Below are 27824 nucleotides of genomic sequence, written 5' to 3'. Positions count from 1 at the left end.
GGATGGGAAAACGGCCCAAGGGGCGGACTCGTAACATGTCGGACACGCATCTGTGTGGAGACACCTGGTATCCAGCCCCCGGGGGGGGAAAGGCTGCTGTGGAAGAGCAACGGGCCACACCAGCCATGGGCTTCCCCTCCAGAACGTTCTTCGGGTGGGAAAGGGGCTGCCTCTGGTCCTGAGAGCCTCCAGTGTCCACCTGAGACCAGCCAGAGGACCAGGGGTACCCACGCACCGCCGGAGAACATGCCCAGTGCCCCCGGGGGGTGGAGGGAGCCGGTCCCCCTGAGTGGGGGGACGCTGGGGACTGTGGTGAGGGATGCCGGTCAGCGATGGACGTCAGCTCCCTGCCCAGCCAAGGGGCTGCCGCGCTTGGACAGAGGCAGTAACGGGGGAGAGTTCAGCTCCTTTCAGGCTCAGTCTGTCCTCCATCTCCTGCCGTCAGTCCATACTTGGCCCCTTTTTCTACTCTGGGGAGAGAGAAGGCCGAGAACTAGACTACAGTCGTCCTCAAATGGAGAGAGAGAGCAAACCCACGGGGTGGGGTGGGGGTGCATCAGCTGGGTCCTCAGGGCGGGTGGGGGGGGCGGCAGTCAGGGAACCACTGGGCACGATGCAGAGCCCCGCCCCGACCGCCCCAAGCTGCAGCCCCTCTCTCCGGTGCTTCGCTTCAGAGTCCTAGGTCCCCCAGGCAGGCGCTGCCCCTCTGGTCCCCTCAAGGACTAGGTCGGATCCCCCAGCTCATCAGCGCCCAGCAGAGCCCGGGGCATGAGAGGCTGTGCACGTTTGTGGAAGGTTGGGGCCGGCGTGAAAAGTCTCAAGTCCTCGCTCAGTGATTTACCCAGGGAGGAAACTGCTCGGGATCACGTGGAATCCATTAGAAAGTGGATGCCATGCGCGCACCCTGATTACTGGGCACTGAATCTGGACGGATCTCTTTTCCAGCCAGCTCTAAAAATAACCAGGTGGGATACAACCGGGCCTCACAGATAAACCCTAGAGGCATCGCTGCCGCTTCAAAAGCTGCCTGGCGCTGATTGTAAAAGCAGGACAGACGCCTGCTGGGCCACAGGCAATCAACACCGGCCCAGGGAGAAACACACACAGAGCGGCCTTTTCACTTCAAAAGAAGCCCCTTAGGGTTATCTGATGTAGACGGCCAATGTGGATTTTTAAAACCTCATCAATATCATTGACTCAGTATGGAAACCCTATTTCTTTTGCACGGTGAGCCAACTTGCAAGTATTTCATTATTTTGGTGTACAAATGGTAAATATCAGATGAACCTATATTCAGACCCAGAATCTTACAGGGGGTTCCAAGAAGACCAAGCCTGGCGACAGCCCTCACCATTTCCTGGGGGGCAGGTACAGCACGTGATCTAAGACTGCCTTTGAAAGTTATATAAAAACTACCAGCATCCTCAATTTATGAACTAGGAAAATCAGCCTCTGAGAGGTTAAGCGACTTTCCCAAAGTCACACAGCTCCAGGGGCAGCGTCCACCTCCGACGTCCAGCTTCTCTTCGGCCTTGTGTCGGATTGACTTCCCTCTCTTTCTGTGTCAGCTTGTAGAAAACTGCTTTCCTCTCTGTTTCCACTTCTAGAAAACTGCTTTCCTCTCTGTTTCCACTTCTGCTTTTCAACCGTAACAACCAGGTTGGTTGTTCTCTCAGCAGCTAGAACCCCTGCCCCCTCTAGTGGGTGGAGCCCCGTGTGTGTCCTGCGGGACACACTGAGGCTTCTGGAATTTAGGGATCAGGTTTGCTTCTTAATAGAACCTGACTTTCAATACCAAGGTTCCACTGTGGGTTTTCAAATCCTGCTTTGGGAGTTACAAGTAGTGCCTCTGGCTGAGGGCGAAGCTGGTGCTAAAGGAAGTTTGAGAGAGGAAAACAAATTAATACATTTGAAAAAGAAGGAACCACGGAAACAAGAGCAGCTCTAGTCTTACTGCACAGATGACCACGGCCAACGTCGCGCGTTTGGTGTAACTTGCTCTTGTAGCTGCTGTGGGTGCGTCCCTGCAGCAGGCTGAGGACCAGCCAGGACATGGGGGGCAGGGAGCTCCGAGCCATCACTGGCCAGGCCACGTGCTCAGTCGCCACCAGGGCCCGGGAACCCTGTCCATCACCTGCCTCCCGTCCCGTGTCGCCCTCCCTGCTGCAGGGACCTTTACGCTTGAAGACGGAGACTTGGCGCTGCTTTACCTCCGGCCCCACGTCGGCCACTGACAGAAGGACACCCCTTTCCTGTAACCTGAGGCCAGAGAGGCCGTTCCCACCTGAGCACAGATGTGTCCAGAATTCCGGCCCCCCAACAGCACGGCCCTGAGTTTCCAGGACTAATGGTGCCAAGAGATGACCTGGTGTGGGTGGGAAGGGGCCAGGAAAGGTCACCCCGGGGAGCGAACTTACACAACCCCTTTCGCAGCTGTGACCTCCACCCAGCAGGGGCTGTTAGACCTTCGCGGTCTCCTAGGAGTTTCGACTCGCCCAGGAAACAACAAGAGTCGGAAGCCGATGCAAAACGCAAGAGGTTTATTGAAGGCCGGTGCACCGGGGTTCCTTGGTCCTCACGCAGGAGGTCGAAGAAGGAACCCTTTTTGGGCGCGAATATGTCAGTTTTATAGGTTCCCACTTCCCCGTATGTAAATTATAGATTTGGTTGTGTTCTCCTGCTGATTGGTCCCGGCTTAGGCTCGGACCAGAGAGGGAACTTGTCCCTAGCTGCCTGATTGGTCTTTGACAGACACCTTTTTTACATTTTGTTATCTCCCTCCTTCTCGGAAGGGGGCCGGACATCCTGGAAATTTACCCATTGTCTAAGAAGCCCCTACTGTCTGGAGAGTTCTTAATCATTAGCTGGAACAATGTCCCTCGAGCCCCACAGGGCGAGACCGAATCTGTGGGTGCGCGTGCACACATCTGTCATCCCGGCCGCTGCTGGGACTCTCGTCAGCGCTGCAAACACTCTGTTCTCGTCCTTCGTTGTTTGCCTTAAATGCAGCCTCCCTGGAAACGGCACGGTGGTGGGCATTGGGCAGCTCCTGATTTTATAACGTTTGAACCGAGGGGCTGGGGCTGCCTGACCTCGAGGACGGCCTCAAGTGAAGCGCCGCCATTCTTCCCTTTCTAATCAGAGCCGGAGACACACAGGTAGATGCACAGGTGGGCGCGCAGGTGGTTACACAGGGCGACGCACAGGGTGATATACATAGGTAGACACATAGGTGGTGGTTACACAGGGCGGTACATAGGTAGATGCATAGATGCATAGGTAGAGGTGATGATTCGCTTCCACGTTTTCCTGTTTCCCTTACCCGAGTGCCCTTCCTTCTGGGCTTCAGTTATAACAGTTTATTCACCTGGAGCTGATTTCTGCTCCTCACATCCTTGGCTTGGGCGCATCTGGTACCTCAGCAAATGTCTGCCCTGCCCTAGTCCTGTTTGCAGATTTAAGATGTCAGCCCACACACGGGGGAAGCAAACCTATGAAAAACCAAACCATCCAAAACCTAGCTTGGCTTCCTGCCCCGGCGCGGCGAGAGGACAGCCCAGCCTGGGGTCGGGGAGGGCGGGCTGGTGGCTCTGCTCCTCTCTGTGGCCATGGGCAAGTCCCATCACCGCTCCGGCCCTCAGATCTCTTCTGCAGAGTCAGGGGTTGGACTGATGCTCTCTGAGGCCCTGGATCCCCAGATGTGACCCCAGTCAGCACAGCAGTGGACGAAGCAGAAGGAGGTCATAGCACAACTTAGACAGTCACTCAGGAAAGTTCTCCTTACAAGTGGAAGAATTTGCTCCCAGGAATTAGGTTAGAAGAAGACATTTGAAAATGCTCTTTGCTTTTATCTCCCTGTTTTCGGAAATATGAAACCTCTGGTCACAAGCAGAAGGGAGTCTGTCAAAAGCTGAAGGAAAACCTCTCTGGGGAAAAGCTTCCGTCCTGAGGATATGGATTATCACACACAAGGGTCAACGCTCTGTGCCAGTCGCTGGAATACGCGTGCTAGACGTGTACTGAGCACCTAGGACGGGACACATGTGTCCCAAGAGTCGCTGCACGTGAAGTGGATCCCTCGTCTGTGCAGAGGGCCACGGCCTCTGCTGTGGTTTCAGTGCCGTGGTTCTCGCCGGGGGTGAGTGTGTGTCCCTGGGAAATGTCTGCAGACATATTCAGAGTCATGACTATTGGGCGTGGTCAGGGGCCTCTAGCAGGTAGAGGCCAGGGATGCTGCTAAACACCCTACAGTGCACAGGATCACACAGCCCCGAACGTCAGCAGTGCCAAGGGGGACAAATGGGCGAATTAAACATAGTCACATCCTCACAAAAAGGCGGAATGAGCTGAAGGAGCCTCTGCTGCAAAGACAAAGAACTCCTTGGGAGAAAGCATTTTTAAAATTTAAATATGTATGGGCTTCCCTGGTGGCGCAGTGGTTGCAAGTCCGCCTGCCGATGCAGGGTACACAGGTTCGTGCCCCGGTCTGGGAGGATCCCACGTGCCATGGAGCGGCTGGGCCCGTGAGCCGTGGCCGCTGAGCCTGCGCGTCTGGAGCCTGTGCTCCGCAATGGGAGAGGCCACAACAGCGAGAGGCCCGCGGACCGCAAAAAAAAAAAATAAAAAAAAATTTAAATATATGGCAGAGATCCTAAGAAAATGTGAATGCATGGGAAAATTAAAGAAAAAAGTGAAAAGAGAGAAGAAAGAAGAAAAGGAAAGAAATCTTTACCAAAAAGAGGAGGGGGAGAGAGAGAGAGACAGACAGGGAGAGAGAGAGAGAGAGAGAGCGAGCTTCCCTACAAAAGAAAATAGAGAAGCCACAGACTGTCTATCGGTGAAGCCGTATTTCATGAGCTCTAAGGCATCCTCATTTACAAGCAGTATTATTACTTTATACAATTATAAGATGCTTTTGATTATAAGATATAGTCACATATATCTCAAAATGAGGAAACTGTGACTGTAGAGACCAGGAGGCCGTGACGTGACGGCATGAGCTCGGTGAGGGAATGTTGCTGTCCGTCTACAAGTCTACATCCAGGTCAGTGATCGTTTAAGACTGAGAGTGAAATAAAGACAACTTCAGCCAAACTGAGAGTGAGGTCATGAACCCTCAGTGGAAAAACTTCTGAAAGATGTGTTCGTCTGGAGGAAAAAAGACAATGAAACCGAAAAGAAACAGTGCGCGCAGGACGCGATGCTGATCAAATACATGGTAAATGCGGTGATTCCAGACAAGCCTGGACCAGGCAGAAGCAACCGTAACGTCTGATGGGGGAGATGTAAGCAAGATGCAGCTGAAATGCAGTGACTGACAGCATCAAGGACTGGACAAGAAGGGACCGGGTTTAAAGCAGTCTGTGGTATTTGCATCATATGAGAGGAAAAAAGCAATCGTTGTTAAATTTAAATTTTCTTAAGCAAGAGTGTATGTCAGAATATGAAGGGTAACCACTGAAATAAGAGAGGTTATATTTTAATGTATACACCTTTCCCAACTCCTAGGCAGAATGGAAAAATAAAGTATCAAACTATCATAAAGCAAAGAAAAAGTATTGTAATTTGAAAACATAAAACATTAGAAACAGATTCAATAAACTCAGTAACTGTAAATGGACCTAATTAGCCATTCATATATAAGGGACAGAACATGTGTAAAATATAGCATCACAGAAGGGTTGAAAGTAGACAGATGTAAATAGATCTGTCAGGAAATACAGAGCACAGAGAAACGGGGTTGTGACCATGTGACAGTATGAACAGATTTTAAAGAAAGAAGCATTATTGGGGAAGTGAGCCGTCAGCGTGTAGTGATGAAAGGAACCATTCACCAGGAAAACAAAGTGCTCTGGGGACACTTTATTGACAGCCTTCAACTGTGCACAGCAGAAGGGGAGACCAGCACATCCACAGGCACAGGGCACGTGTCACCGCACCTCCTCCAGAGACTCAGGCGATCCAAAGAACTCACTTCTTCATGGATGCAGGTGAGACCCTGCCCCAGACAGCTGCACAGGGAGGGTCTCCGAAAACTGGCCCAAGGCTGCCACAGAGAGGTCTCAACAAACGGGAACCGAAAGCAACAAAACCAAAGAATGCTCGAAGTCAAGTCTGCTTCTTGGACTTCACGTTGCATTAGAAATGAGTAACAAACAGACAACACACAAGACCCCTTCTGTCTGGAAGTTTTTAAAGGCCTTCTGAGTAATTCACAGGTCAGAGAAGAAGGAATAATGGAAACGAAAAACACTTGCCCATTGGCACAGGAGCACACTGCATCTCAGAGTGGCAGCATTTAGCTAATGTGGTGTGAGACTGAGCCTTAGCTGAGCACAGAACATGGGGGCCACAGCACATGCCCAGGGAAAACACAAAGGAGGGAGGAAGAAAAGTGAGAGCAGAGATTGATGAAATGGGACAGGAAGGGAGAGTCCAGGGCACCAGAACCAATTAAACGGGTTCTTTGGAAATCTGGTTTATATTGATCCACCTCTGGCAACGTCCAAACAGACAGAAACATTTTAAAAGAGAAAAACAATTTCTTTTTGACAAAATGAATAATATCGCTACGCCTCTGGTAGGACTGAACAGGGACAGAAACCAGGGTCAGCAGAAATAAACAACAACGCAAATGCAGCTAGTGTAGCCCCGTACACAATAATTACGCTTAAAAATCTTAAGGGAAAAATCATGAACAGATCTATGTTAGTAAATCTAAACACTTAGATGAAATGGAAAATTTCCTAGTAAAGTATACATTTGCAAGCTGACTCAGAAGGCGATAGAAAACATGACAAGACTTACAAGCATAAAGACAGTGAACCGGCTCTGAAAGATCCACCCCCGGTGACGATACAGGTCAGGCGGACCAGCCCTTCAGTGAACAAGGGATTCCTGCCTTTCATACACTGCTTCCTGACATCCAACAAGATGGAATCCTTCACAGAGCATCCCGGGGGCTGGAAGAGCATCGGTGTGACAGCCAGACAGGCAGAGCACAAGAAAGGGGTCTTATAGGCCAATCTCATTTATGAACACAAGATAGAACCCTGAACAGAGTATCAGCAAACTGATTCCAGCAAGGCACTAAAAAAAAAAAAAAAAACGCATGTAATAATTTCATGTCTGGACTTGGCAGAAGTCTGAGTGGTGGTGGGAACGCAGGTGAGGTACAGATGAAAAGACACGTGTTGGAACCATACTGTGGGCATCTAGAAGTCCTATTCTCTCTCCTTTTGTATATGTTTAAAACTTTCCACAATAAAATGATTTACAAGAGTGTAAACAAAATCTTCACAGCCAATATTGTTCATTCCACGCATGCACGATTGGGTTAACATTTTATTAATGCAACTCGTTTTATTAAGAGATGACAGGAGAAAAAAACACGATAATCTAAAAAATATTAACATTTCACACCATTTTTCAATAATATTTGTGTATTCAAATCAGAAGAGAAGTTTTCCTTAACCTAAAAATAAATAACGTATTTACCAAAAATCACAAAAACATTGTGAGCTATTAGAAGAACTTTCTTTAAAATGGTAAAAGAATGCTCACTAGCCTTTTTTCTATTGCTTTCTGGGTGCTGTTTACATGGCCTGGAGGTCCCAGCGGGCAGAGTGATACTAGAAAAGCAAATCGAAAATGCAGGGTTAGATTTACAGTCGGTGTTTGTTAGGGAGAAACCCTTCTCTCTCTTGCACCTTTCTCCTCCCCAAACCCTTCCTTCCAGGCAGAGGTGACTCCATTGACAAACGCTCCTTTGCTAAGCATCTTGTCTTGGCCTGTGTTGCAGCCCGGGGACATGGAGCCTGAAGGTGTCTGCATGGTCCTCGCTGTCTGGTTGGCCACAATGCAGCCACAATGCCTGTGAGCACAGGACTTGGGGGCCTTCGATGGTGGGGGTTCAAGGTAACGACCCCTCGGGCACTGATGGCCCGAGAGCCCACGCTTTCCTCTCCAACCTGTGCTTTTGTGGAACAAAGGCCACGTGTCCTAAGAACTTCCCTCTGTTAATACTGAAAATGATGCCAGGGAAGGAGGGGAGTGTGGGCGCCCACGATGCCTTTCCCTTGGGTCTGTCCTCACTCACCAGTGCGCCCGGGAGGGGCTGGGAGCCGTGCACACTGCAGGGTGAACTGCGAAGTATAGATTGTGTAACTGCGGTACGGGCCCACACAGTTAGCATTCTTGTGTTTACCTTAGAAACCGGCTGTACGATATAAACACGAGTGGCCACGTTCATGCTGGTAAGATAACTTTTTAATTTTTCCGTACATGGAATGACGGTAAATGGCAAATAAACATCCTGACAAGTTGAATTGAACAGGGCTCCGAGGTTTTATTTTGCATGAGGCCTGGCTGTCACCTTCCCCGGCCCCTGGGAAGCCGTCTGTCCCAGGGAATGTGGGCCCCTCACCTTCCAAAGACATGTGGTCAGCTAAGTGGTTAGGCCCTAATCCCAGGGAAGGGCCGGCGGTCTGATAACCGGGGGCACATCTGCTGATTCGGGGCTCGTTATTGGGAAGCCCACTTGTCTGCAGATGCTGTATATTCTCTAACAGCTTTCTCTCAAGCAGAGCTGATGCTACTACTTCTGGCTGCTTGGATTTTGACTTACTGTCTAGCTGCTTCAGAACCTGGGTAGGAAAGCAGAGTGGTATTTATTGGGCCCAAACAAACACGGCTGGTTTTGGCTGTATACAATCCAGGGCAGATCCCAGAGAAGCCACAGGAAAACTCTTAAAACTAATAAGAGAGTTCAAGAAGATTGCGGAATAAAAGACAGATACACGTACACACACACGCACACAAGCACACGTAGCATTCAATAATTATAAAACACAAATTAAAATTCCAATTTCATTTATAATATTAAAAAAGGTACGTAGTGATAAATGTAATGAAAATGGGCAAAACCTTAAGGAGGAAATTTTAAAATTTACTGAGATACATCAAATAGACAAAAACGGTAAGTGACAGTAAGACTCTGTCATAAAGATGGCAGTACCCCCCAGTTAATCTACACACTTAAATGCACTTCCATGGAAATTCCAAGGAGGATTCTTACAGAACTTGACAAGGTGACCCTGTGATTCACACGCAAGAATGAAGAGCCCAAATGACCGAGACAACTTTGAAGAAGAAAAGTTGGGATATCAGCCAAGTCAGCACTTATTAACAGCTGTAGAATTTAGCTGTGGTCCTGGGAGGTTGGAAGGATGAACAGGGAACAGAACAGATACCCCTCCAGAAAGATACTCCCATGCGTGCTGCGAGGGCGTTCAGGGAGCAGAGCTGAGGACGGGGGGGAGAAGACTGGGTTTGTCCATGATGGGGTGAAGTCATCGTGGAAGACGGACATGCAAAACTAGGAGAACTTTACACACACACACACCAGTGGACTAGAGACCTATGTGGTAAGGCAAAAATTTTAAACTTTTAATAAATATAAAAAGATCTTTGCAATATCATACAAAAGAAGAATTCTATGAATAAGATTTTTAAAAAGCCACAAACCATAAGTGAAAAGATTCACACATTTGTCTACACTGACGTAAAACCTTGTGTTCTGCAAAAAAACTCTAGGAGCAAAGTTAGACCATCCTCAGCTGGGAAGTGATATTTGCAACACCTACGTCTTATCAGTGACCAAGAATTAGTCTCTGAGTTATAAAGACTCCTACATATCAGTGAAAAAAATTAGGAAAACGGGACAAAAGGATATGTACAGGTAATTCACAAAAGGAAGGCAAAAGGCAAATAAAAATACGAAAAGAGGCTCAAGCTCACTTGTAAACAGAGAAACAAGAATTAAAACCATAACCAAGCACCATTTCACAGCCACCAGATGGGGAATATCACAGAGTCCAGTGACACAAAATCTTGGCAAGGAGTGAGAAAATAGGGAGTCACACGCTCTGCCGGGGGAGTGAAATCTAACCTCTGCTGTCGGCAGAAGAACGGCCCCAAAGATGTCCACGTCCCACGTCCTCATGCCCGGAGCCCGCGAATACGTCACCTCTCAGGGCAAAGGGGGAACGAAGTGCGCTGGTCTGCAGACCTGAGATGGGAGATGATTCTGGATCCTCGAGATGGGCCCTATGTAATCACAGGTGTCCTTACAAGTGGACAAGGGGGCAGAGAGAGAGGAAACCAGGGGCAGTGGTGTGAGAGGACTCAGCCTGAAGGTGTTGGCTTTGTGGACGCTGGTGCGGCCTTGAGCTGGGGAACGCGGGCCCCTCAGGAAGCTGGAAAGGGACTGACTCTGCCCTGGACTCTCTGGAAGGAGCCAGCTCTGCTGACCCCTGGATTGAGCCCCGTGAGATCTATTCAGGACCCAAACCTCCAGGACCTTAAGACAGTCAATCTGTGCTGCTTGAAGCCACCGCATTTGAGGGAAAGGTTACAGAAGCCACAGAAACTCCTGCAATCACTTGCAGAAGCTCCTGCAAAAGCTGCGGCCCTGTCTGCGGGGAGCCCTTCTGCTCCCGTGGACAGAAGACAGAAAGGTGCTCCCTGGGGCACCGCTGTGGTCCAACCTAACGCCCGCCCTCAGAGGAGTGGGCAGGTCCGTTCGGGCCTGGCCAGCATGGGGAGCCCCTGAGCAGCACATGAAGGCCTGGGCCCTGTGCCCCAGCCGCCGGATGTGACCCGAGAACCTTCCATTCTCTCCGAGTCCAGTGTGGTGCCCGGTGGAGGCTACCGGTGAGCCTGATGGGCCTGGCAGGTGTCTAGTGGGCAGCCACGGGCCTGACCTCGGACAGGACGGCCGGGGGTGACCTGGCTCTCCACTCACCCGTCTGCTTTAGATCCTTCAGCTTTCAAAGGTGGTGTCGGTGTAAGAGCCCACCTTGTCGACCTCACAGAGTTGTCCTGACGGTCAAAGGGAAACCCTGGGGAAGCAATGTGTGAACATTAACCATTAATCGTAGACACTTTTTAACAGTAAATAGCAGATACCCCAGCTCAGCCACGGCCAGCTACGCTATCAATCTGAGTTAACATGTCTCCTAACCCAGCCAGTCGACACCCTCTCAGCCAATGGCTCCTAAGAATTCTATGATAAACTCCTTTTCCTTAATTATATGTAAAAGTACAATCTTCGTATTAAACGGGCTTCTAATATCGTCCCAGTTTCCCCAGCCAATCCAGTGGCCGGTTTGGATTTCTACAGCCTCCTGAAGATGTGTGACGGAGGTGTACACACAGGAAGTTTCTTGAATGTGTTTTTGTCGCCTTTCCTAGCTGTGCATGTGATCTTTTTCGGGGGAACGTACAAGAGCTCCTAACAGGCTTAAATACAAGCAAACTCTGTGGACCCGCTCAGCTCCAGATCCTACCAATTCCAGTGTTTCCAACAGTTTGAACTGTGGCACAATAAAAAGGCACTTGACAGCAAATAAATAAATAGAAATGAAATTGAAATGAAATCCGACTCCAGGGACTATTATGATCATCACCTGAATTTTGCAACTTGGAGTGAGGTGAAATCCCTCCGCCATGATCCCTGCCAGGGTCGGACAAAACAAGTGTTGGTTTACAGCGTCGAGCAAATCATGAAGGCTGATCGCCCCAAACACAGACGTGTTTGCTTTGCACCCTTAGTGAACTGAGTCCAGAATTTGCCAGCACACGGACGTACATGGTCGCCGCAGGGAGGCGTTCCGCTGTCTGCGTGCTCTGATGCCATCCTTGTAAATGTCCCAGAGGAAGACTGTGTTTTGACGGTTTTTCAGGACTCGTTTGTGCATCAGACACAAACCTTCCCTGAAGGAAGTTACTGTCGTGCTGAGCTACTTAAAGACTTGATCTCGGACACCCAGGAAAGCAGTGTAAAAGCAACAGGAACGTCGGGTGTTGTGAAGGATGGGGAAGGCTGTGGTCTCTTCCAGGACCATCTGGGTCATACAGATGCTGATTAGATGACGGGGACAATATGCTGTTTCGCTGAGGACCGGCTGTCCTCCAGACGTGGCTCAGAGAGCTGCTGCCAGAAGTGTTCTGCAAAGTTACACAGCAGGAGTGCCCGGGCTCTGGTGGGTACCAGACCTATTCAGGCCGGGGTGGAAATCCTCCCTTAGCCTCTGGGGATCAGCCTGAGTACTTAGTACTTTAATAAGCCCCTTCGCTGTGCACTGCCCTGCATCACTAGGGATTAGAAGTGACTTTACTCATCACAGACAGCCTAGGGGCTCCCTTGGTTGGGGGGACCGGAGCGGAAGGGGCTTCCGCTGTGCACGCGTGTGGACGCGCTGTGGTCCACGTGAGCCCCCTGCACTGGCCTCTGGTCCTCCAGGCTCCAGGTGTGCGTTCTCCTCCTCCTTCTCTGTCAGCAAGGATGCCAACCCGGGATGTGCAGCCGCGACAAGACTGGCGATGGGGATGCTGCCATGTTAGTAGGGACTGACACCACTACTGTCACCAACCGGAGATGCTGCCACCGTCGCCTGTCACCCAGGAGGTGAAGTGTGTCACAGAGACCGAATTTGAAAATCCAGCATGTGTCCCCAGATGGGACGAGGGCACGGAGATGGAGGAAAATAATTAAGGAAAATGAAGTGAAAGTGCAATAGGGTTAATGATTTGTTAAGTGTGGATTTGCTGTGGATTTTATCCTTGGGTAGGAGACCATGGCTGAAAGAAACATAAAAAGGGAAATAAAAAGGAATAAAAAATAAAAGGGAATAACAAACTAAAAAGAGAGTCAAATTTTAAAGATGGAAAAAGATTCTGATTAGAAATTCTTGTTTCTACAGGGATGTTCCTCTCAGAGATAAGAATATGTTCTTGTTTCAGTGAGAATTCTCATTCCTCACTGGGGCAAATGAACGACACTGGGAGGACTCCTGAGCTGTCCTTGGAGTCTATGCCACCGTCGCCTCGGTGGCTTCTGCAAGAGACCGCGGGCTCCCTGACCACAGAATGGCCACGAGCTGCGTGTCTTGCCGCGTGTGCATCCCTCCGCGGCACCTCTCACCGTGGCGCCGGTCCCCGCCACGCCCCTGCCTGGGTCCCTGGCCGGGGCCGGACCTCCTGTCTCTCCTCAGACCCATCTCAGCACAGCTGGGTCACAGGCCTCTCCAAACACAAGTCTAGCAGGTTCTCCTGGCTTCCGAGAGACCGAGCACACACCGACCAGCGGCCAGACCTCCTGTGAACACGGGGCTGGAGCCTCAGCCTCGGCCACCTGCCCAGGAAGCCAGTACTCCCCTCGTCTTCACTAAACATCCCGTGAGTCAGACCCACAGGAAGCCGGCTTGCAGTCTGCACAGGCCGTCTACGAGGAAGCTGCGCAGGAACAGCTGTGACGATCGGCACCCGCAGCCGGGCAGGACCGCCCTGCGACGGACAGCTGCCCCACCTTCTGTCCCTGCTTCCAGCTCAGGACCAGGTGAGGACCCCCAAGTGCGCCTCACCCATCTCATCAGGTTACCTGCAGTAACCCTGCCCGCTTCCCCTGCCCCCTGGCCTCCATCACACCTGCACCCCCTTTCCCCCGGAAGCTCTCCCATCCCCCACCCGCCCCAACTCTGCGGGCGCTAGTGACGCTGCTTACTGATGGTGGCCCACCCCCTCTCGCATATGGGCTGGGACCTGGACCCCCTGGGTCCACCCCACCAGGACCACTCAGCGTCCCTCCCACCCCAGCTCCAGGCACCTGCTCAGCCCTCCACTCCCCCGTCCCCCTCCTCTTCCCTCCTCAGCCCCCCAGCCCAGCCCAGCCCAGCGCAGCACCGCCTTCTCCCAGTTAAACCTCTAACTGTGCTGTCCACACGGAGTCCAAACTCTGCTTCTTCGGGCCCCACTGCATGGGCACTGGCCTCTTCAGGGGCTGCTTGGTCGCCCTTGCTGTTTGCTTATTTCCTCCAGCGAGACACAAAGCTTCCCCAGCGCGGGCGCCCCGTGTTTTCCTGTCACCCCACAGCAGGCGGCACGGCTCCTGAGACAGTGGGTGCTCAGTGAATGTGTCTGACCAGATGGATGAAGACAGCCTCGGGTTAGTCGCCCAGCTACCCTCCTGGTCATAAGAAGAAGATGCAGGAAGTAAGTTTCTCTTTCCTCCGGTCCTAAGTGCTCTCTCGGCTCTTCCCACGTTCTCTTCTGTGCGTACAAAGGGGGCAGCTGTGACAGAACACCATGGACTGGGTGGTTTAATTCACGGGAATTTAGAGATGGTGGTGCCAGCGGGGTTGGTGTTATTTTTGGCCTGTAAGTACAGCCACGTGTGCCCACGTGACCTCTTCCCAATCCCGCTGGGGGCCCTGCCCTCAGGACCTCATCTTGCCCTAACTGTCCCCCAAGGCCCCGCCTCTAAATGCCATCCCACTGGGGGCTCGGGCTTCAACATACGAATTTGGGGGACAAGTGCATTCAGTCGGTCATAAAAGATAAAGATTCTCTTTCCTCAAATTTTACAGTATGATTTGATACAATAATTGGGGTATCTTCTCTGACATAATTATCCTTTTTCTCTCATTCTTATGAATTAGCAATTCTTATATATTTAATTTCTACCTTAGCTTGACGTTGATACTTAGAAAGAACTAGCTTCTCCTTTTATATATTTACTTTTTTGCTAAAATGTTTGTATTTCAATCATGCTGGAAGTTACAAATGCTTTCTAATGATCCCCAAAGTCAAACAGTAAATTGTCTCTTTTTTAAAGGCTTTAGGGATGAGGAAGTAGCTCATCTGTCTTCAAACGCACGTGAAGGGCCACCCATCACCTAGTAATCGCCCCTCCCCCATGTCACAGCCACCTGCGCAGGGGAGCTTCCCGCCTTATTCTCCCTTCACGCTGAGCAGTTACGACCGTATCTGTTCAGAAGAAACATATGTGAGAAATATAAAATACTCAGGCAGGTGAATGGAACGTCTCAGTTAATCTTTTCTTCTGCACATTCTGCCCTGGACCTTCTGCCTCCCTTAAATATTTTTCTTCCCTGAATTTATAGCCCCTCAGACTCTGTTTTGTAATTTCAGGACTGGGTTGGGGACTGACTCTGCCTCCTTATCACCGATGATCTCGACTTTAACTCTGTGCTTTAAAGTACTTCCCCAAAGAGCCCTCCCCCGTGGTTCTTGCCACGGAAGACGCCGCCTGCCTGGCGGAGCCGGGGTGATGCTCGGGGTGGGTCAGAGACCCTCGCTGACTGACCCTCTGTGTGCTCTTTCCCTGCCCACAGCCTCCTCTGCGCCCGTGACCTCCTGGCCTGTCCAGTCCCTCGGCTCTGCGGCCTGTGGAGTCCCCTCCCTGGGCTCCTGTCAGGAGCCCGACGTGGTGGTCAGCGGGCAGAACCGGGGCCGTTTTCAACACCTTTCGTGCACTCCTCCCGGCAAACCCTGAGGCATAAACAACCTCACTCTATAAGAGGAAGCAAACCCAGGGAGGTTACGGAGACGCCTGGGGCCTCATAATAGCTAACTGTGGCCCAGCGGGGCCTGAACCCTGGGCTGTGTCCTTCTGCTGAATTTGTGGGGAAGCAAAGGCACCTGGGCCCCAGGCGGATGGGAAGACACGGCACCTACAGTCATATTTATTTACTGTAAACCTGCCAGAGAGTAAATGCAAGAGCACCGGAGAGGAAGCAGCTTCAGGCCTTGGGCAGACAGGGGTGTGTGTGTGTGCGTGTTGTGCGTGTGTGTGTGTGTGTGCGTGTGCGTGTGCGTGTGTTGTGTGTGTGTGTGTGTGTGCGTGTGTGTGTGCGTGTGTGTGTGTGTGTCTGCAAGGCTGGGGAGAGACCAAGACAGATGGAGAGAGACAGACAGATAGAGAGAGGATCAAAGAGAAGGAGACAGAGAGAGAGAGAGAGAGAGAGGGAGGGAGGGACACTGACTGATGACTGATTTGACATCTCATCACTGAGGGCTCTCTGTCCGCAGATGCCGCGGTTGCATTTTGCGTGGAGTCTGCATGGGTTTTATGGTTAGTTTGCTCCGTTAGTCTGCCGGTTGCACAGACAGGCCCGGCATCTTCTGGGCGGGGACGCATTCCTGTCTGGTTGTGCTTTGGAACCTGAACCATGAGGAAATGGAGCCTGGCTTCTGAGAAAGATAAACACTGTCAGAAATCCCCAGGGGCCCGAACCCACTGCAACCCCTTCAGCACTGATCTCACATGATCTTGGCCAGAGACACAGCCTCAGGGTCCTCTCCTGTGACACAAGGACGGGGGCCCTGCTGAGGACGAAGGAAGTCTGCAGTTTCCAAATACGGCATTCAAAGCCCCCGAATTGAGAAAAACTCCAACAGACGCAAGAGATAATGTCAAACAGAGCAGGACACACTCCGTAAAGGGAGCTTCATGGCCACTTCTCTGGGGTGGCCGGCAAGGGACACAGACTGTGGACACTGCTGGGACCGAGGCGGGGCCAGAAGCCTGGCTCTGGATCCTCTCCCAGGACCCTCGCCTGCTCAGCGGCCCTGGCAAATACTGGGTTCCCATCGCCTCTTGTGCCACATGGTTGAGATTTAGACCATTAAAGAAAATACCCTGTGTACTATCTTCTATCCAAAACCTCCACCATGGGTGGGTTTGACGTTTTCCTCCAAATATCAGAGCAGTTTTATAGACGCTCAGGAAGACCCTTTCACCTCTGTTAGTAAGCGGATTCTGTGAAGCCCACGTGGGAATTCTATCCAGATAGACTCCAAGTCTGCTCTGGGCCCTTTGAAATGGTTGCACTTTTGAGACAGAAAGAAAGAGAGTGACAGAAAGCAGCCACTCTCCTTCACTTTTGGAAACCTCTGCCCAGGTCAAACAGGTGGACTTCTTTGTTCTAAAATGTTAATCGTTTTAAAATGTGAATCTCTGAAGTGCGTCCTGAAACTAGCTGTTCGTTACATGAATGTCTAATGTCTAGTACAAGATCTACTACCATTTTAGCTTGTTTTCTTACCGTTTTCCTTCAAAAGTTCCTACCAACTGTGCATTTAGCCCCAGGGTGGGGCTGTGGCGGTCCAGAGCCCCACGTGGGCTACTGGGGAAGACGTTCCCCACCTCCCCCATGCCTTCTTTCTACCTCCAGGCCCTCAGAAGCAGCTTTGAATAATTCAGGATAAAACTGCTTCATGAACTGAAGATGCTGCTCTCCGCAGGCAGCTTCCCTGAAAATCCTACCTTCCTGAAAAGTTGAGGGAAATTCCCTTTGAAAAATAAACACCATAAAAGGGTTTCTTTTCCAAAGCATTTTTATGCTCAATTCAGGAGTGTTGGGAAGAGTGTGGAGCGTACTCATGTGAAATGCATTTTCCCACCTCGGGTGAAAGAGTGTCCACATGATGGGGAAGGATTAGGGTTTGCTGAGCACCTACTACGTTCCTGAGGGCAGGGAGGCTAAAAGGGAAAGACTGACTTGCAAAGACAAAGGCATAATTGGCTGTTTATTCATGTTGAGGGTTTGACCTGGATTCAGAGTCCAACCCAGTTTCCACAGCGCAGTCCTGCAACCATTTCTTAAAGGGAACGCTTTTGAGGGGAAACTGTTCAACAGGCTGGGGTACACCGAGCGCCCAGCCCAAGTGGAACAGGATGGAGGGAAGCAAGCACGGGGCTCACGGCACAGGCAGCTGGGAGGCCAGCGCCCCGACGAATCTGCAGTCCCAGAGTTCTGGGTGAAGGTCTCCACTGGGGCCAAGGTGGGGTGACGTGCGCAGAGTCACAGCCTAACCTGGGGGGCGATGCACCAGGGACGGGCCCATCATCTCCTCTGAGGGGACTCCTTTTGAAGGGCAGCTTCGGGGAGAAAGCAAAGTGTCCAGATGACACAGACCTGCACGTCTTAACACCGTGCGAGGCTGGGCCCGTCCTCAGCCACGAAAGGTCCCTTTGTGTCTGTGGCTCCCGGGCCCGGACAGGCCCTGCTGTCGCCCCGCGACCTCACACCATGGTCATGACCTTCAGAGCAGCCGGCTGGAACCTGCGGAGCCTCTTCTTCAGGGCCTTGGAGGCCTTGACGCGGCACAGCCTGGGCACCGGCGGCAGAGGGGGCCTGGAGCTGGCCGGGGCCCGCTGGCTGGAGCTTCCCCCGCCCTGGCCGCTGCCCTCCGAGGTGCTGCCACTGGACTCCGCGTCCCCGAAGCGGTTGGCCGTGTGGTCGCTGGCCTCGTCCCCGCTGCTCTCCGCGACGGTGGAGCGCAAGAGGGACGCGCACTCGGCCGAGCGCTCCGAGCCGTCCGACCCGCTCCGGGCTCGGGCATCCTGGCGGGGCAGCCTGGGCCTGGGTCTGGCGCACACGGGCCGCGGGCCACCCCCTCTCCGGGCCGCCGGCCTATGGGGCCCCAGGCTGGGGTCCGGGCGGGCCCGGGCTGAGATCTCTACGGAGGACTGCCACCTGCGCTGCTTCCTCCGGGCCTCCCCTCCGCTTGCCACCAGCGGGGCTGCTTCCAAGGGGAACAAGGCCTGAGCTGACACCTGGTGACCCTCTGGTCGGGCCACCAGCAGGGGGACGAAGACAGACACGGGGTAGAGGCTGGACTCAGAGCAGGACCGGCCGGGCACCGCCCTGGCCAGGGGGGGCCTCCTGAGACCACCTCCCGACTCAGGGGGCGGCCGGGGGCCCCCGAGGGCGCCCCACTGAAGCTGCGGCCCCCCAAGCCTCAGCGCCTTGTCGCTGGCCCCCCTCTTGATCTTCACAGGCTTGGCCTTGGGGGGCCCCACAGGGAGAGCTCCTCTGGCAGCAAAGTGCGGGCGGACACAGTGTCCAGGGGCCCGAGGGGGGCCCTCCCCACCCGCCCCCCCGCCCGGCGACCTGCCTCTGCCCGTCCAGCCGTGGAGAGCTGGCTGCTGACCCTGCAAGCAGGGAGCAGGGGCCTGGCCACAGCCCAGCCATGGGGAGCCTGGACGGGCTTCCCGGTGCACGCAGCTGCGCGAGGGTCTGGGGCCCTCCTCTGGACGGCTGCTGGGGTGCAGGGTGCGTACAAGGGGCACAGGCCCCGGCTGCTCGAGGCTGTCCCCACGGGCGGCCCCGCTCTGGGCCTCCCCTCCCACCTCCGCTCTCCCCCGGGCGCACACCGGCTTCTCCAGGCCACCCTCACTGTCCGCCCCCCGGACCCCGAGCCCCTGCGGGGATAGGGACGCCTCCCGTCCTGGGGGTCCACGCTCAACCACACTGCCCCTCGCAGGGGGCCCTCGGCCCTGCAGTCGCAGCAGCCTCTCTATGTAGGCGCTGGCTGGGCCAGCCTCGAGGCCCAGTCCAGTCCGAATGGGGCTCGGACCTGTGGCGCCAGGGAGGGGCTGACTGGGGGGCAAGTGGCCATCGCTCGGTGCGGTCTCCTTGGTCAGAGTAAAGAGGGGGCTCTGCAAAGCCACGGCGTGCAGGGGGCTAGGGTACGGGTATACCTCCCTGCCTCCCTTGGACACCAGGTCACACTGGTACTTGGGGTCCATGCCGCGGCAGAGGAAGGAAGTGGCCTTGGGGTGTGCCCTGGCTTTCTGGAGCCCCACTTCAGCCGGCAGGGCTCTTTCAAGGTCACCTGGGAAGGAGAAAAAGAACAAAACATAAATAAGGGAAGAAGCAAGCACAATCCTGGGGCACGAGGCCCTCCCCCCGCGCAGGACGAGGCCCCGGCCTTGCACGTTCCACGCCTGGACACGCTGGTGTCTGCTGTACACGTCCCATCACCCGGCTCCCATCACGTTCCTTCCAGTCACAGCCTAGAAGGCGAGTCCTAGACCCTAACGTTCAGTTCCTGCCCTTGTTCACTGAAGGTGCGTAGGACGCCGAGGGAGATGGGGCGCCGGTGACCACACGGCCATCGGGACAGGGCTCGGAACAGACCTTCCCTGAGGCATTCACAGATGTGCAAGAAAGAAAACCCATGGATCCTAACGGCCCAGGTCGAGCATAAGGAAGAAGATGCATCTTTTCCTTTTGGGACACTCGGAAGAAAAAGAAAGGCTGTTCCCTGGCCAGTGGGGGGAAACTGCATGTGAAGTGAACTCTCTCAACGCCCACTTGCAGCGCTGCTCCCACCCTAGTCCGCGGCAGTGGCCACGAGGGCCGTGGAAGGGTGTGAACGGATGTTCATTTTAAGTAAGACGAGAAGCCTTTTATTGCAACAGCCCTGCTACAAGGAACACAGGTGGGCGTTTGATGCCTACCTCCATCCAAAACCCAAAAAAGCCCACAGAAAATATGAGACTCGGGAACCACCCCCTTCCTTGTATGGGGCTCGGGGACCGCACCCCTCCATGTATAGGGCTCGGGGACCGCCCCCCTCCTTGTATGGGGCTCGGGGACCGCACCCCTCCGTGTATGGGGCTCGGGGACCGCACTCCTCCTTGTATGGGGCTCGGGGACCACCCCCCCTCCGTGTATGGGGCTTGGGGACCGCCCCCCTCCGTGTATGGGGCTCGGGGACCGCACCCCTCCGTGTATAGGGCTTGGCGCCGCCCCTGCTCCCACCTCCCCTTACCTGTGGACACTGGGCGGGGCCGGGACTCGCCTTGCAGCAGCTGGCCGGTGCCCCCCTCACTGGCCTGGGGTTCCCACGCAGTCAGGGGGACCCCACACACCGTGGTCTCATCTGCTGACCGGGGCCGGCAGTCCCCCGCGCTGGGCCTGGCCTTCGGGGTGGCAGGCAGCACAGCGCCCAGAGAGGAGGACACGCAGTCGCTGCACACAGACGTGCAGGAGGTGGACAGGGAACAGGACCCGCCGTCGCTCAGCTCGTAGAAGCCTGCACAGGGGCGCAGAGGCTGTTGGTGTGGTCTGGGGGGCCCGCGCTGAGGGGCTGGGGGTCTCAGGGAAGTGGGCCCGGGGGCGTGCCCGGGGCCAGAATGCCAAGGACGCCTCCCCACCAGTGTCTCCTGTTGCCCACCACCTGCTCATCCCTCTCCTGGGCGAGTGGCTCACGTCCCCCCGTGTGACCTCCGGCTTCCAGCCCCGGAAGAGGGAGGCTGGCATCCTCCCCCGCCCCTCCTCGTGCCCGCCAAGCTCATCTGAGGCAGCCACCAGAGAAGGGGCAGCGTTTGGGGAGGTCCCCCGGCCCGGCCCTGCTACATGATTGACAACCCAGACTGTGACAGGATTTTGCAAACTGAAAAGAAGAGAAAGACACGGCAGAGAACACTGTACTTGGGAAGACGCTGGTCTCCTGGGTTTGCCGTCTGAGCTGCTGTCTGAGCCTGGAATCTGGAGAGAAAGCCCATGTGCCCAGGACCATGAAGGTCAGAACGACCCTAACCATCGCTACGTGACCTCGAAAGGAGGGTGCACAGGGCCGCAGGAGAGGAGACTGTACTGAGTTTAGACTGTAGACTTAAAAAAATACTTTTGCTATCACATAAAAGTTATTATTTACAATCTCCATGCTGGTTCAACATAAACAGAATCTGTCTCAGCCAGAGACAGGCGAGAAGCTCATGGGGTTTTTCCATCAAAAGCAGTATTTTTCCAATTAAACAACGAGTATGTACGCACCCACTCTCTCCCTCTCTCTCCCCGTTTTCCCAAGCGCATTTAAATAAAAGTATTAAAAGTATTTCGTCTTCAGTATTCTCCAATAACGTGCTCTTCCAGGCGCGCATACAGCTCCTGACCCTCCGGTGGCCTGAGCACAGAGGCGGGTTCACCCTGTCAGCCCTGCCGGGCAGTGCCGCGCCCTGGGGTGAGGGACAGGTGGTCCAGGGCCCGAGTGGACGCCATACCCGAGCTGGGCCTGCTGTCGCTGTCCGGGGCCTCGCTGGAGGTTCTGCGCACGTCCAGCTGCAGCTCGCTGATCTGCTGGTCCAGCTGGTCCAAGTGGGTTTTCAGGCCGACGTCCTGAAGTCTTAAACGGTTCTCAGAAGGAAAACAGGGAGACATAAAACTGCTCTGTGTACAGAGGTGGAAACTGGAGGCTCCACGTGAAGCTACAGCACACATACAACTTAACTCTGCAAACCCACAGGCCAGCTCCCACCTGACAGCTCCCCCTTCCTCAGGCCGGACACCGTCTCTAGGACCCCTCCCGCCTCCAGCATGTCTTCCCAAGTGCAGACTTTTCTTTGCCAGCAATTTTCCATTAGACATTTCTTTATAAGAATACGGAGTAATACAGCTTATGAGAGTGGAATGAGGACCAAAAGCAGCCAAGGACACCCCCTCTGGCAGGAGCCACCGATAATATTTTCAATGTCTTTTTCTACGTAAGAGTCTACTTTCCCGGGCTCGCGCCTCGTGGACCTTGCGTTTGGCGCCTGTATCACCACGTTCCTTCACCGCAGCCCGTCCATGGCACCTGGGGGGGCTGAGCTTTCGGCTCTTCAGGGGGACAGGAAAGTCCCCAGGAGAGAAAAAGGCCCTGCCTCTGCAGCGTCTTAGCTCCCATACCACAGGTGGCATTTTGACCGGTTACGGTTCTGTAGGGCTTTCAGCGAAGAGGGAGGGACGCTGCAGGAGGAGAGAGCCCAGCGCCTGGGATCAGCGCAGCCTGAACACCTGCCCCAGGAGGCAGGGTCTTTCTGGTCTTAGGGTCCACATCTCAACTCTGTCCTCCGAGGCTCTAGCTTCTCCAGGCCTCAGCTTCCCTGGCTGTAAAACGGGTTACTGTGAGTGTCAACCACACATATCCGTGTGTGTATATCATGTAATATACATACAGCACACGCATGTGGTTAACGCTCACAATATACATTCACACACACACACACACACACACACACACACACGTGAATCATATGTCTGTAAAACAACACTGTTTCATAAATGCTGACTTCCTGCCTTCAGTGATAAAACTTCACCTTGTTTTCAAGGTCCACTACCTAAATTTCTTGTTTTGATTAGCAATTAAGTTTAAGGCAAATAATTAATGAATGTGATTATGCCGGTCACCCTGTTTGAGAAAATGATCAATTGTGTTTCAAATTCTTATATAGGAAATGAGGAATTACTTCAGTAGCTTCAATAATCTGAGAAGTCAGTCCAAGGGGGAAGCAGGTGGCGGTAACTTGATTCTTACGGGAGAACTACGTTGGCGCAGACTGTTCCCATACCACCAGGGGTAGGGGCCGAGGGCCCAGCACCTGGTGAGTGGCAGACCACCACACCCAAATCCACTTTCCTCTGGACCCAGTGCAAGGGTCTCAGAACAACCTCCAAGTCTTGTAGCAAGAGAGTCTCCCAGCCTCAGGTAATAGTATCTGTAAACATAACACTGCAAAAAACCAGAATTTAATCAAACCGTACACACCCAGGACCACCCAGAGTAGCCTCAACATCCTGGCACGTTTTCACAAAGGGAAACGCTCTCCAGGTCGGCACTACCTGACAGCCGGAGCGGCGGGGGCAGCAAAGGTGGGCTCCCGGCCCATCACTACCCAAGTAAAAAACACTCAGACAAACGGCGGGAATTTTTACCGCAAATGACTTTTCTTCTAATGTCGTAAAATGAGACCACGGTACTGGCGGAGAGTTCAGTTCCTCTGTTTGACCACGCTTCGACGTTTATAAACATGGATTTTGACCCCTTCTCTTCCAAATCACGATGTCCTCTTTCTTCTGAAGGGGGACCTCTCTGGATTCCATAGTTGGCTTCTCTCCTCCCTCTCCAATCCCCCTCCCCCCCGGAAAACTGACCCTGGCGTGTTTGTGCCGGAATCATGGCTTTGTGATTAATGTTTGCCCAGCCCGGCCTGCAGCTGGTGGCTTCTGACTAGTGTTGAGGGGCACAGCCACGCAGACCCCCGGGTGCGTCCCCAGGACCCCGCTGCATGGCGACAGGGCTTTGTCACCCAGGATTGGCACTGTCCTCCGTAACCCTTCCCCCGTCCCTCGCTGGGGGTTTTTATGTCTCCGCTTTTCACTAACTCCTCGGTCTCTAACTCTGTGCTAAGTCAAAGGTTCCTCACGGCACCAGGACTGAGCATACCCCACTGCGGAGCCAGGCACACAGCATCGACTTCCATGTATTTCTGCAGGGAAAATGTGTTACAGCGATGTCACACGGGTTCCCTCCAGAGCAGCGGGCCAGTCTGTGTGGCCACCAGCCCTCCCTACTCACCGCAGGCCTCCAGGCTCAGGGGCAGGGCAGCACATCCTGTCTGAATCCCCTGAACCTGGGCGAGGGGCAGGGGGTCCGGTGTAAGGGAAAGCACAGCCCGGTTCCCAGGAGCTGGGAGCCCCGGGGCATCCGTGCAGACCCCGGGGCTCCCTGCCACACCCGTTAACACAGACTCTAGAGCACTCCTGGGAATCTGCATTTTGACAAGCTTCCCTGGGACCAATTTTTTATGACCACAAAAGTTTGAGAACTTCTACCCAGGGAATGCCATTCAAAACAAGTATCTGGCTTAGCCCTTTCTTCAAGATGCGGACTTTACACGCCATGAAAGACTGATGCGATTTCCACCTGCTTTGCCCTTTTGCTCCCCATCTACAATTCGGCTTTCCAGCCTTCTCAACCTTTACGGCAGATTGAGAGGACAAAAATGAAAAACGTCCCAAAGTTCAGGATACAGAGATGGCATCTAAAATACCTCTGTTCTTTCCTTGAAAGCTGAGAACACGCACAGGAAGCATTTTCCGCATGAGTTCCATGGCACTGCAAGTGCCCTGTGGGTGGGTAAATGTTACTCCCTAGCTTGAAAAGAGGTCCTTCAAAGGGCCAGGGTCACAGATTAGCCTGGGGCATAACGAGCACGAGTGCCGCAGAAGGAAGCCTTGCCCAGCCCCGTGGATGCCTCCCCCTCCTCTGTGACCCTGAGCGAGTTCGTTCCCCTGAGAGGTCACGGAGCAAGCATGGTCGATCCAAGGAAAACACCAGACGTCGTGATTACAGCTGCAGAGTCAGACCCTCATTTCCTGCAGTGCTTAATGCCGGCACCTGCCAGGGAGGAGGAGATGCTGCCACTCAGGGTCAGGGCAAGCCGTGACCAGCAAAACAACCACCAGCAGATTCTCCAGCACCAGTTTCCCTGCAGGTCCCCAGAGCCTTTCCTCACATCCCACCTGGGGTGACCGCTGGCGCCTCCTGGTGGGAGATGGAGCTTCCAGGCTCCTCTGGGGTATCCAAATCTTTCCAAGTCAGTGTTGCTGGGAACGCAATGCTTATAAAAATGGGAATGGCAGCCTCTTCTCGGGGAATGACAATCTCCCGGGAAGGCACAGACAGGTGAGCACAGGACCGGCCAAACAGTAAGGGCTGCTTTGGTCAGAGGTCATGGGGGTTACATTAGCTTAGAAATACAGAACGTGGAGATAGTAAATACTGAAATCATCTTCCGCTTTGTTACAGCAGTAAAACTCGCTCATTTATTTATTCAACAAATACTAAGTACCTACTGCGCGCTTCCTGTTGTGACTGTAGACGCGGCAATTAAAACGGTGTAGCTCGTTCGTTCTGGTAAGTGTTAATGTGATGTCTTCTCCTAATTGCAGTTTAAATCCCCCCCCCCCCCAAAATGCTCAAGCTCATTCTCACTTGGGAATGTCTGTGGGACAAAACTTTTATCTGGGTCAGATAAAAGTTCTTCCTGTCTCCACACCTGAATGGTGACCCATGCCCCGGTTAACCCCGGGGTGTGGGTAGGAGGGGCCCCGATTAGCCGGGAGTTACTGAAGTGTGGACCTGGGGCTGGAGATGAAGGCCTTTTGATTGTACCCTGCATCATAGAACTAGGATCACTCCTACTTTTTTCTCTGTAAGAAAAATGTGAACGTGTTAATCGCCGGGCTGGTGTCACACACATTCAATTATTCTTCTCTTTTGATCACATAATCTGTGCCAAGAACAAAGTTTCAAGACAAAGGGTGCGTGTTCCTTCTGGTCCCCACGTTAAAAAATAAATAAATAAAACAAAAAAACCTGTTTGATCTTCTCTCCCAAAAGGCTCCCCGTAATTAGAGGCTGAGGACTCACAAGTCTGATCTGTACATTACTTAAGCCAAGTTAATCATCAACTGGGTTCTTGCTCCCCCGACAGAACAACTCACAGCAGCATCGCAAAGCTCCTTCCTGCCACACGCACGTCATGCATCTTTGCAGGCTCTGTGTGCCCCTCCGAGCTCCAGTTGAAGGTAGGACGCACGCACACACACACCCACACACACGCAGGTAAGCTAAACCTGCAGCTGTGACTGGATAAGATGGGGGGTGAGAAGCCTATGGAAGTTCCACTCGGTAACTAGCTCCTTCCTTTGCTAGCAGCCGCGGAATCACAGGCGGAGAGGCTGCGCAGTTAGGGCCCCCCCTTGCCATGTGGGAAGATCGCGGGAGTCCTGGGACACATCTTAAGACGCTGAGCTTCCTGATTCTCTAATCCAGAAGCAGCTAACAAATCATTGACACGACTGCGCTAAGCTGGTAGCAAAGCAGCAGCTTCATCCAGGCTACTTTGTAAAGACAGCAGCCTTCAAACAGGGCAGATTTAATTTCTCATTTAAAAGACATTCCCGTTGGAGTACTACAGTCAGCTCTACCAAATAGACATCTTTCTATGCAGCCTTCTAATTTTTCCTTTAGAAAACACTGCAACCCTGCGAAAACTCTTGAGTTTTTTCCAATACATGAGATGAAACCATACATTGGATAAATAACTGAGGCAATCACCTGAGGAGTGTCTTCAGTGGTACAAAAGGGACCCGCGTTTGGAGGAGCCCAGGGGGGAGAAGCCCGGTGGGAAAGCAGGCCCAGGAGGCCCAGTGGGGTTCCACCGCCTCTGCGTTCAGAGGACACACCTCTTTTCATAGGTCAGGTTACATTTTAAAGTCGGAGAGGCCCTCATCGGATACACGCTCTCCCCAACATCTCATTACAGTGACACGACCCCAGAGCTCAACCTGAGCACATCACTGGGGACAATTCGGGGGACACTTGGCACCCTGGCACTGCTGTCCCCAGACCCACGCAGCAGGGAGAGGCTGGCACCGGGCGCAGGACACCAGGATCCCTAGTAGCCCCCAGCAGGGGAAACCGATTTAATGCGTTCTTATCAGCAAAACTCCAACCAACAGGAGTACATCCTAAAGTCGGTCTGCGCCGGGAAGTAGGCAGAGCCGGGCGCAGCCCCGATGCGCGGCTCGGCGCGGGCGGCCCGGCCGGGCTGCTTTCAGGGCCCGGATGCCTAGCCTCGCGCCTCGGGCCTCCGCGTCCCTCTCATTCGGGACCGAGCTGCGTCCTTCGAAATCGCCGAGGGTGCCCCCCGATCGGTCGGTTGGCCCGTCCGCCTGTTGCCTGCCGGGTGGACCGGGTCCCCGCGGCCCCGCGCGCCCGGAGCGGCCCCGCGACCCCCGCACGCGCTCCTTACCAGCTGCTCCTGCAGCGCCGCCAGCGCCGCCTCCAGCCGCAGCTCGTGTGCGCGGGGGCCGCGGGGGGCGGCGGGCCCGGGCGGGGGCTGCACGGCCAGGGCGCCCCACACGCGCGCTTGTTGCCTGGCGCGGAGCCCCTGCAGCTCGTGCAGCCCCGCGAGGGCCGCGCGCAGCCTGGCGCCCACCCTGCGGCGGTCCCAGCCCGCGGGCCCCGGCGGGCCGCCCGGCGCCCACATCCCGCGTTCGACCTGCGCGGCTGCCCGAAGCCTCCCCGGCCTCCGAGCGGCGCCGGGCGGTGCGCGCGGCCTCCGCGCCGCCTCTCCCCGCCCCCGGCCCGCGGGTCGCCGAGGCGGGGTGGGACCTATCGGTGGCAGAGGAGGCGGTGTCTGCACACGCCCCGGGGTCACAGCGGCCGCCCCCGGGCCCGCCCCGTCGGCGGAGCCCCACGCCCTTGGGGACCCGGGCCGCGCGCTCCGGGGCGCCCGGAAGGCGCGCGGTGACCCTTGGAGGGGACCCGAAGGAAGGAGGAGCCGGGTGGGCGCGGGTGAAGGGGCGAAAGTGGACCAAACACGGAGAAAGGTCTTGTTC

The 27824-nt window shown here is 54.1% G+C and overlaps 1 protein-coding gene and 1 long non-coding RNA gene across 3 annotated transcripts; one reads left to right on the top strand and one right to left on the bottom strand.

Annotated features, from left to right (window-relative positions):
- The first annotated feature begins 13182 nt into the window (after positions 1-13182).
- On the top strand, positions 13183-15576 carry LOC113606634 (uncharacterized). 2 transcript variants are annotated; one of them, XR_003427649.1, is made up of 3 exons: positions 13183-13399; positions 13934-14052; positions 14675-15576. It is a non-coding gene; the product is annotated as an uncharacterized LOC113606634 (long non-coding RNA). The 2 variants fall into 2 exon arrangements; XR_003427647.1 differs by having other exon boundaries at positions 13270-13399; positions 15195-15576.
- A 1471-nt stretch (positions 15577-17047) lies between these two features.
- Positions 17048-27518, bottom strand: DACT2 (dishevelled binding antagonist of beta catenin 2). The gene is made up of 4 exons (XM_027081176.1): positions 27236-27518; positions 21659-21791; positions 20425-20688; positions 17048-19482 (listed from the first exon to the last, which is right to left on the bottom strand). The coding sequence occupies exons 1-4, from the start codon at positions 27470-27472 to the stop codon at positions 17888-17890; spliced, it is 2229 nt and encodes a 742-aa protein (XP_026936977.1). The 5' UTR covers positions 27473-27518; the 3' UTR covers positions 17048-17887.
- Between the last annotated feature and the right edge of the window lie 306 nt (positions 27519-27824).

The sequence above is a fragment of the Aethalodelphis obliquidens genome, unplaced genomic scaffold (assembly GCF_003676395.1).
Source record: "Aethalodelphis obliquidens isolate GAN/ISIS:26980383/991018 unplaced genomic scaffold, ASM367639v1 scaffold3, whole genome shotgun sequence".
NCBI lineage: Eukaryota > Metazoa > Chordata > Mammalia > Artiodactyla > Delphinidae > Aethalodelphis > Aethalodelphis obliquidens.
This window is presented reverse-complemented; position numbering and strand designations above follow the sequence as displayed.